Raw genomic sequence first — 11,017 nt, forward strand, 5'->3', positions numbered from 1 at the left:
AACTTCAGTTTCTAGCAAGATTCTGCATATGACAGAATACCTCACTTTTGTTACAACATGCTGAGTGAATGAAGGGTGATCGTGTTAAATCATTGCAGGTGGCGACCACCCCCCGCTGGCCTGTCAGTGCATGCGCATGCGCGTGATGGCTCTTTTCTCGATGTTTTTGGGACAACCTTCTACTAGATATTCTACTTGTTTCTTTACTTTTCTCTTTCTCTCTTTCTAGCCGGAGACCACCCCCATCACCAACTCGTCCCACTATAATCCGTCCACTAGAATCCTCCCTGTTAGACTAAACGAAGTGTCTGGCATGGCAATTAATTACTAATGAGTTACGCGAAAGCAAAATATTTGATAACCGTTGCAGTAAATCATGAGTAGTCGCATGTGTGGACATCAGTAGGCAAGTAACCAGTTTTACTAATGCATCCATCACTTACCTTCACTGCTCATGGTTTGTCAGACTTTGGGGGTTTAACTCTTGAAAACTGCTGACCCTTTGAGGCTCTGTATGTTGTCTCGACCAAGGTAGGTTGTCTGGCAGCCCTCTCCTTTGGGGACCTTTGACCTACCCCAGCATATATTCGGAATTGCTTTGGACGAGCTTCCCAGGTTACCTACCAGACAGTCCATTCCGTGTAACTCTTAAGAGATAAGAGATGATGGGCTTAGACCTAAATGATACATATTTTATTTTCCCACATTCTGTTTTGACTGATGGAAATTATGTTGTCTATTATTAATGTTTCCACCTACTCCATAATTACCTATTTAGATCCTTTTTCTTTCCTCTTTGTTTCATAAGACTGCTATGAAGTGATTTTTTTAAAAATTAGGATTCCTTAAGCATAAAACTTTACCAGAAGCATGAGGTGGTTTACAAGGGAAAAGTTAATGCATTGCTTGCTCTAGAGGGTTTCTCGTGCCAATATGTTTTGCTTCATGCCAAAAGCATATTCAACAATGAATGAGAACTTGTTTTTTGGTAGTCGGTCAATAAATTTGGCTAGTTAATTTCAGAGTTCAAGGAAGAAGCAAAATATCACATCTCTAGAAGTGTTCGGACAAATGTAATTTCTTTATTCACTTATATAATTACCTCCTCATAGGTTACAGTGAAGGCTGACACGGAAAATACTTAATTTTTTCTAGTGATCTAATTTAAGGCATGGATAACTACACTTTGACACTAATTCCTGTTGATTTATTTGGTTAGTTAGCTAGAGCAAAAATACGTCTCTTTTTCCAAGCTAATATGTGATTCCCTAATGTAAAAATTTAGCCTACCTTTAAAACAGGTTTAATGTAACTCTTTATCCATTCTAGACTTTCTTAATAAATCCTGAGCCTTACTATGGGATAACCATATTTAAAGAATGGGACCTGGCATGGAAAGAAAAGTCATTTAGTACAAGATACAATGGTCTAAGAGCAGAGCTCACACTCCTACAGTCGGACAACTTCAGAGTCTCTTCCCAGAAAACTGTATTAAGACATTGAAATTTAAAGCAAATTGGCAAATTCTAACATTTCCAGAATTTACAAAAGCAGTTTCGGCTGGGGGTTAATAGTTCAGTTTGGAGGCTGAGTTTTGGACTACCTAGGGCTGGGTGATTAGCATGTAGGAAACAGCCAGAAGCCAACTGGAATTCCGTCTGCTAACTGTTCCCAGACAGCAGACCAAGTATTCACTGAATAGTTGTGTCCCATGACACCACTTCATATTCCGCAGAAGTAAGTCAGGTTTTGCCAACTGAAATGTCTCCCTTTGAAAGCAGCAAACATGATTTGTATGTTAACTTAACTTTAATTTCCTGTGTAGTTTATACCCAAAGCAGACACTCATAAAGTATGAAGTAGAAACTTTTAACCATTATTAAAAAGAGAACTTGCCAAGTGGAATGGCATTGTTTTGAACTTATTATAAGGGGTTAAAATCAGCCCACTTAAGCAAAAATCAGAGAATACAAGATTTACAAAAAGGGAATTTCAGCTTTTAAATTACAAGTGATTGTATGAAGAACACCACCATAAATCTTCTCTCTACCTTATTTTTTCTTGCTGAAAAAAATTTAACTCTTTGTGAATGGAATGGATGTGCGAGAAACATACTGTATTTTTAAGTAGTGTCGCAGCTAAATGGAGGTATCTTAAATAAACGTCCACAGTAATATGAATAAGCTACAGTGAGGTCTTTTCATAAAATTCTCTTTTTAGGATTCCCTTTGCTTCTTCCTTTGAATTCTCTAAAATAGGCAGCTAACGGATTATATACTTCAGGGTTTGGCTTTGAGCAACCTATGACTTTGTGTTTTGCTGTATTTCAAAAATGTCCTTCTGTTAAAGGAAAATATTGCGGATAACCACTGGTGTGTTCTCAGATCAGCACAAACCATGTCAAAGAAAATTGGAGATTTTTTTTCCAAGTTTCTTTCCACTGACTTTATGCATGTGTCATCTTTGGCTTTTGCTCTCAGATTATAATCCCACAGTTTCACTGTCACAATTATCTCTTCTTGTGTGTACATCTTTGTTTTATTTTACTTCTAAGTTATTTCTGGTAGAACCCAGCCTCCCCTGGGATTTCAGCAGTCATGTTGGAGAATGTTTCCAGTTTACTGCAGTCCTGTGTCATATGATTAGTATTAATGCCATTTCCCAAAGGGTTTGCATCCTGCCCAAAGGAGATGCCAATATAAATGAAGTCAGAAGCTCTAGAATGTGCAGTGTTTGAAGTACAGTGTATATATCAGGGCTTAAGATGGCAATGTAGCTTAATGAGCTTTCTAAGTATTTCCCATACACTTCAAATCTTCCGTGTAAGTTCCTCCCAGCTGATTGCTCTGACGTTGTCTATACAACAGATGCAGCTCCATCACGTCTAGTGTAAGGAAACATGCAGTGTTTTTAGGATTTGGAAAAATTAACTGATGTTTATCTGATAGGCACATCTATTTTACTGTCACATGCTAAATTGTGCATTATTGACTAATTGGAATAACCATTTACTCAATTGTGGACAGACGATTGACATAGTATTTATTGATTTAAAACAGATACGTTACCTTTCCAGAAGTCAGCTACCAAGGCTACTCCTCTGAATATTGCTTTTAGCTGTGTTTCGTAACATAGAAAAAGGAGCGGTAGGGTCTGTTTAATTAGCATATAGCCTGCTTGTTCAGATACAAGCTCATCCTATTCCAAGGCATTATAATAAAACCAAGTTCCTGTGATATAACTGTAAGCCTTCTGACCTTAGAATTAAAAAGTAGTCATATAGATTATTTTATGACTTTTTAGTAGAGACTGTAGCCATAATTCTCAAATATGAAATGGGACCTAATACCAGTATGTGATAAATGTTGATGTTTTCTGTGTACACACACATCTTCTATGCATGTGTCTCTATGTATACGGCATATATTTGGAATTACATAGTATATTTGTTTCTGTAAGTACATATATTTTGTGCCCCTCTGGGTAAGTAGGTTTAAAATCACATGTTAAAATACCACAAGCATGAGTGTGATTGTATGTGTATTGTACATATATGTATATGTATGGGTGTAAATATTTATGTACACATGTGCTTTGTACGTGTGGGTATGAATCTATTTTTTAAACAGTGCTAATACAAGAGTTAGCTTTAGAGTATTTGCCATAACACGTGATAACGGTGGTTCATTTCTCATAACGTACGTGAGATATACCACATTTTCTGCAGATTCATTCTGAGAGATGCAGAGCTCAGAATTTCCATGACAACATGGCAGAATAACACTGACAGGCATTTACATCTGAATCCACAGCACTGTTATCTAAGGAGAAATTATCTTTGCCAACATAGGGCAAAACAAGTGTCAGATCTGAAAGCCTACCTTTAAGAACCCTGATTAGAATCATAAATTATTCTTCGCTTGCTGGGCTGAGTCTTAGAAAGCTAAGTTGGTCTACATAGTCATTTTTTTTCTCAACGGTAAATGTCAAAAAAAATGCAGTAGAGGGAAACAGCAATATGATACAAGTAGAGGATTCTGAGTAAATTTGTTTAAAATGCAGGAAAGAAGTTATGTGATACCTGAGAGGCAGGTCATCCATCCCCTTTTTCAGGTACACATTTTTCACTTGGCAAACAATACAATTATTTGACATTGACAGGCATCTCCTTAACGTGGAGAATAATACCTAAATACTAGACCTCTCAACTATGGAGCTCAGTGAAAGAAGATAATGTTTGAGACTCAAGCCATGAGTTATATCATTTCACCAAGAGGACTGCAAGCTGTGAGCTCAGAGTTGAATGTGAAGGAAGCGAGGTGATTTCCGAGAAACAACGATTGGGTCACTTAGATCACTCATTTCTTTCTTAAAAGCTCAAATGTGTCTTCTAGATAATCTTCAGTCATCGTGTCTAACTGGTATGTTTAAAATTATGTGGTGCTCTGTATTGTGAAACTTTAAGAATATTTTGAAGCATATATAGTATAGGCATTGATATTTATATATGTATATGTGTGTGTAGGAAGGTGTGTATGTTTGAGAGCAAGAGAGGAAACTCAAGGAAGAGTCTCCTGTTTGTCTTAGGACCTGTTCACATTGGTATATTGGCGAGACTTCTCGCCAGTCTGATCTGGGATTTCACACGTGGCTCGGCCCAAGGCATTCATTTCTTTCTGATTTTTACCCTCATATTCCTTAAACTTTGCACATTGTATCATGTTTTTAAACTTATGATAAAATTACTCTGTCTAACCTCCTGCGTTATCTGTTGCCAATTTGATAGAAAGGATTCCTCCCAAGCAGAAATTCCACCGTTACTTGATTTGCATTTAATTTCACACATACGGCCTTTGTTTTACTTGCTTGTCTATGTTTCTTTTCTCTCCCTTTTCTGAATCAATATCCTCTTTTGCTTTTTGTATATAAAGAAGCAGTGTACAAAAGCAAAATCTTATCTTCTCTGTTGATGAATTAATTTGAGCCGGAATACTTTCCACTGTCTTCTTGGCACTTTCAGGATTTCTTAATGCTGATATATGGATGGACTCTGTGAATGGAATTTTTGGAGCAAGTTCCTAAAGCCTGTATCATTCTTGAAGGCCACATGTACCTATTGTGAAAATGTGAAGCTGTATTTCTGAACCTGAAATAAATGATAACATTTGAAGGACTCCCCCTTCCCCATTCCTGTACATATCTGAGTCGTGTCTATGCTTATCAGTAAGATCTGAGACTTCTAAATATTTGTGACTCTTTTGATCCAGTTGGCCCAGAATTACCAATGCAGAGAAAGGTGGCATTTGGCGTTACTGTCATGAACTTGGGGAAGGATGGGATTTTTAACGGGCGCAAACTAGACAAATCAAGGGCAGGAGAGCGGGAGACGTTTTAGTCCTGATTTGAAGTCATTGTTCTAGTAGGTTAAAGGACATAAACCTTGGACAGCTGGAGGGTGCAAAGTGACACCTGCCAAGACGCACCGTGATATTTTGCTACTGAAAGGGAGGTGGTCATGAAAAACTGGGAAGTAGCAGGAGGAAGAGTACTCTGTGCAAACGTTAGGTCTACAGAAGACATTTCTTACAGAAAACAACTGAGGTCCTGACTCCACAGCTGGCCTCCATTGTTTAGTCATTGGGCATTGAGGGGAGAGGTTACCCCTTTCCATTCCCCCAATATTAAGATAATGGCAGAGTATTCAGTCGTCACACATCCTTATCCTAACCGGGTTTCCAGAGACTAAAGAATGGTCCTTTGTTACAAGAGTTTCAATGATAGGCCCCCTATCAACATAGGTAGACCCAGATTTTGCCATCTGGAAGCAGAAGGCAGGAAGGGGGGTGGGGAATGCTGGTTCCCTTTCCCTCTGTGTTCAGGATAAGCTCTTTGTGACAAGATGAATGGGAAAGACTGTTGGATTAATTCACGCCTTCCTGTTGTAATTTCTTTCTCGTATGGACCCATCTTCCATGGGTGGAGCCATCAATGCCTTCAAGGGAGACTTGTGAATGGAAGGGAGAGTCACGATGAGGATCGTGCTGTGCACTTGTGTTTCGCGTGTGTGCGTGTGTGTATGTGACTGCATGATTCCATATTCAGAACTGTTCTTGATGGAAATTAACAAAACCAAAGGACCTTACTGTAACTGTCTGGCAAATTCCCATTTGTATTTTAAAAGTAGTTCTGACGACAGTGTAAATATCAGATCGTTTTTGAGATTCTTGTTTTTCTGCCGGAATCTTTGAATTTCATACTGGGAAGTGCTGGCTTCATCCCACACCTGGCATCGCCACCTTTAAAGCCATTCGTGGGTGTTCTTTCACACTCAGGCAGCTTGATACCTACAGTACCTGCAAGACACGTTGGCTAAAACTACAGCCTTAATTTGGGATTTCCCAAAATCCATTCCATGGGATTTTAATAAGTTTTACACACACATACACCAAGGATTTCTTGATTAAATATACTTGGGAAATGATGACTAAAAATTGTTTCTTTACTGGAAGACTTTACAGAAGCTTTAATATCAGATTGCAGGCTTACTGTCTACGTGTTTCTCAGACTTTTTTGACTAACAATGCTTTGTTCCTAGAGCCTCTCCCAAGACCAGTGTTCTGAGGGATGTGCCTTCGGAAACACTGCTTTAGTGGCTTTAGGCCAGAAGGAAAAGGCACTGAGTGAGATCAGTCAGGCTGTCACTAACACAAAGTTGTGTGATAAAATCAAATGTAGTAGGTAGCAACCAGAGCTCCCAACTCAGGACAGTCCTCCTGGAGCTCTGTCTTTGGTCACAGTGGTGTCTGAGACCCCGGGAGGGAGGTCCCAGAGGAGCAGATAGAGACATACACACAGCGGTTCCTAGGGAGCCTGGTGGAGGCCTCAGATACTTTTCAGTATTAGCTTTTCTCTCTCCGTCTCCGAAGATGAGCCCCTTTAAATTAATTACATTACCCCATTGTCTTCTTGCAGAAGGAGGGCTCTAGGTTGACTCTAAAGCTAAGATCATCAGAGAGGAGTTGAGAAGCATGAGTATTCATATTGCTTTCTTGCCTTTCTTTCCCAAGCCTTCCGCCTCACCCACCGCCCTGGGATATTAAGTTATCTAAGTGATTGGCAAAGAGAACAGGTAAAGAGTGTTTTGTGAGATGATAACAGAAAAGAAAAAATACACAGTATTTAAAGAAAGACCTTCCTGGGGTTTTTGCCGGAGGAATGTCACCATAAGAACGGACTGCAGCACTGAGGTAGATCCCAGAGGATGTGGGTAATTCATCATTCGTGTTCATAATTAAACCTTTCATATAGGAATTATGCCCATGTTCCAGAGACTGATTGTCCTGCCACCTTACCTTTCCTGTTTTGGCCAAATGATTCTATGAAGTCATTTTTCAGAAAGCTCAAGAAAGTATAACCTGAAATTATAATCTTGAGTGCGTGGAGTTTGCTTGTGTGGTGAATGCTGACAATGATGAGCTTTAAGATGGGTCAGCATCTCGGTGTCCCGACTCAATACTCCACCGTTCACGTTAGAGGCGGCAACCACATGAGGCGCCTTTGTAGCCATTCCTATAAAAACCCTCAGTATTTTCAGCCCTTGCCTTCAAACACTTCAACATTGTGTTAAGTTGTACAGAAAATTCTGGAAAAGAAATGGTCACAACACAGACAGAACAAAAATCACTCTGATCCACGGTACGGTGTCCTCGTCCACAATGATTTTTTGGCAACGAGAGGAAAGTTAGATGCAGGTTGAGTGAAGAGGAGGAGAAGGGAGCAAAGGGGACAAACGTCACGCTGCTGCCCACAGCAGAGATCCTGGCTGTCCGTGAAGTGTCCTCCACGATGTAACGTTTCTGATCCTCCTTCTGGCCTAGAACACCGAACGCACTCAGACAGGAAAGCGCTCTGGCCTGTGCTAACAAAATGTCCCTTCAGCACTGTGGACTCGCTGTTCAGTTTAACGGCTCACCTCCCCGCCCTGCTGAGGTCATTAAAGTGTTCCAAAGCCCCTTCAGAACTCAAAAATAGTTTCTGTCTACTGGGCAGGTGATAAATCTCATTGAGCCTGACAGGAATTTAATTACACTTTCTTCATGAAAACACCAGGGACACCCATTACCTGGATCTCTAAAGCTAAAGGCTTGCAGACCCCCCGCAGTTGAAAGGTTATGGACCAATAACAAGTTCTTCATCATTTAAATGGATGGGAGGCCTCCTTAAGTGCAGCCAGCTTAAATTGGACCAAATTAAAATTGGTCTTGGACTTTGGGGAAGGTAAGATCGTTTTTGTTTTTTTTTTTTTAACCACTGCTCAGAAATAGCCCAGTAAGTTTGGATCCATTAACATCTCCTAGAAGATGAAAAAGCAGTTTTGTTTTTGTTTTTGTATTTTTGTAGACCTCATTGCTCCACTCACTGAGGCGTTAACAGAAGTAAAATGGAAGTGAGTATGTTGTTGAACACCTGGATGTGTAGCCAGAAAGAAGTTCCGCAGGGAGCAGGGTGCTGAACCAGCCTCTGAGTTCTATGGCTTGCCGTAATGTTGAGCTCATTACCAACCGGTTTAGAAAAAGGAAATTAAATGTAGATGTCTGCTGGAAACCCGTGGGGCAGCTTCACTGGGCCTGCTGTTTTCTTACTTACAGAACTGTCCGTTGCCACGTAGCATTTACTGTATCTTCCTTGCATCACATCATCCAGAGGGGCTGATGTCAAAATGAAGCACAGCTCTGGACCCTTACTTCACAAGCAGCGGGACAAGATGCCAGCCAGGCTAGGGATACAGAGAAAGAGCCAGCAAACCAAATTTCATTTACCCTGGACCCCATTCAAAATAAATGAGACCTTCAGTTGCCCTTAAGTGTGAGACGGAGGGAAATCTCACGGAATCCTGGGGTCACCATGGACCAGATGTAGCCTCGTAGTTTTCCCTGGGCCTGGAAAGGCTGTCACATCAGGATTTTCACGTGGAGCAAATTCTGCTTTACAAATCCTCTAAGGTCGGCCCCTGATATTTTCTGCATTGTGATTACATTGCTCATTTGATCTCCTGCCACCTTCTAATTTCCTTCATCTTAAAAAAATTTTTTTTTCACTGGTCGTATGTCTGTATCCACTCCCTCCCCCCCGTGGAGATTTCACAACGTTTACTGAAATCACAAAATCAGGGCTAGGAAACAAATACTCAAGTTATAAAGGTACGTGGCTCTGGTCCTGTTCCCATTGCTCTGAATAGGATGGTGTGGATTTATCATCCTTGGTACAAAATAATAAGGCTTTCGAGTGGGCTCAGCTGGCTCAAACCCAGCACACGGCTGGTTCAGGAAACGTGCTAGGAGCTGCTTATGGTGCCATGTGGTCCTCTCTCATTTCCCCTGCATGTCTGCTTGTTTCTTGTCTGATTTGGATTTGATTTTTGTGAGATATTTTTGCATGCTCTTACTTGCATTTGTTTTATAATTTAAACATTGTTTTCTTCCTCTGCATCTGTGTTTTTCTGTTTGTTATTTTGTTTTGTTTTCACTAGGCGACCCCCTCCTGCAGTTCCAGGACGACCATCCTAACCCCCCATCACTCATCTCCTTTTGTTTCTGACAACATGTCCATGTGGTATTTAAAAGCCTTTCATTTGCACTATATGTCATATGTACATAAAAACTTTTATTTTTGATCTGTCTATAATAAAAACAAAGTTTATTCTATATAAAAAAAAAAGTGAAATGTGTTCTGTTTCTTTTTCTAAAGAAGACCAAAATTAAAAGCTTGTTTCAAAACCAGGTAAGATGAAAAAATACATAATTTGATCTTTTAAGGAGCTTAAATTGAAAATGATTGACTTTTAAGTTCTTAAAGCATTGTGATTTAAGACACTATTTGGTGGAGAATAATTATCTTCAGTGGAAGTGTCTGTCCAACAGAAAAGTGAAAGATGAAGTAAAAATCCTGGGTATCAAGAAAAGACACAGAAGCCTGAAATTTTCAGCCTGTCTTCAGGAATCCCATTAATAATTAGTGAACAAAGACATTTTTTTCCTATTTGTTTTACTTTTCTGAGAGATAAAGTATGTAAGGTTATGGAGACAAAAGATGTAACATTACAGGAGAAATTGTAGGTCTGAAACACAGAAATCTCACACATTCTATTTGGCAGAGTCGGGGGGGAAACACATCATTGGGATAAAAGTACAAGACAAAGAAATGTTGCCACATTGAGAGGAAAGAGTCTTACTGATGTCAGTAAATGCTGGAAGATCAGAGTTTATACGAGTTTACAGGAAAAGAGAACTTATTTTTATACCTTAATCTTCAAATGATAATTCCAACACTGAAATTTTAAGCTATCATTAAAGACAAATCCCAAAGATTTATCCAAGTAAAATGTTTATTATTAAGGTAATATAGCCCCTCCTGCCAAGTATGTGATCTGAAGCCTTCCCCAAAGTTTGAGATTTCATTCAGAATTTTCTTTTTGAAGATTTACCTGGTCTAAATTAGATGAGATCGCTTCCCAACACGCCTCACTGTAGCATATTAAGACAAACACCACCGTTCATCCAGACTCCATGGTCCACTCACTTCATGCCTGGCCTGTGTGAGCCCTGGCAGAGAGAGGCAGCATGGACGATGTGGGCAGGGACCTCCCGTTCAACCACGGGGACCCCTCACTAACAGTGCTCTTTACCTGGGCCAAAAAAATCTAAGGACTACGTTCTCCTCCCCAAAATGCAATAAAAAGCCATTTTATTTCTCAGGTTTGAAATTTTCACTTGGCAAGTCAGGTCCACATGTACGTGCATCCCAGGTCCAGTGACTGTGAGTGAAAAGCACTAACAAAGAGGAAAATTCAAAGGCGCCAGAGCAAAGGGTCAACCAAAGCTCCAGTTTATCTGGAGGTGACTGCGTTGATGCCAACTATCACAAGACACAGTCTGCTGCGCCTGCCTTCCCTTCCCGTCCAGGCATTTGATTTCTTAATCAGCGTTCTGATCGGGTAGCATTCTCGTCTGATAGCATT

At 40.1% G+C, this 11,017-nt stretch overlaps 1 protein-coding gene across 3 annotated transcripts in view; it reads left to right on the forward strand.

Moving 5' to 3' along the window:
• Positions 1-9,707, forward strand: part of DNM3 (dynamin 3) — a 459,300-nt gene extending 449,593 nt beyond the window's left edge. For 2 of the 3 annotated variants that reach the window (XM_010984524.3, XM_010984526.3), the window contains one exon: positions 230-9,686. In XM_010984524.3, coding sequence (XP_010982826.1) covers positions 230-299 — 70 coding nt within the window. In that variant the 3' untranslated portion in view covers positions 300-9,686. Of the gene's footprint in view, positions 1-229 lie in introns of all 3 variants that reach the window. The other variant, XM_010984527.3, reaches the window with a different exon arrangement.
• Positions 9,708-11,017: the final 1,310 nt, after the last annotated feature.

Source organism: Camelus dromedarius, chromosome 23 (assembly GCF_036321535.1).
Source record: "Camelus dromedarius isolate mCamDro1 chromosome 23, mCamDro1.pat, whole genome shotgun sequence".
Classification (NCBI taxonomy): Eukaryota; Metazoa; Chordata; class Mammalia; order Artiodactyla; family Camelidae; genus Camelus; species Camelus dromedarius.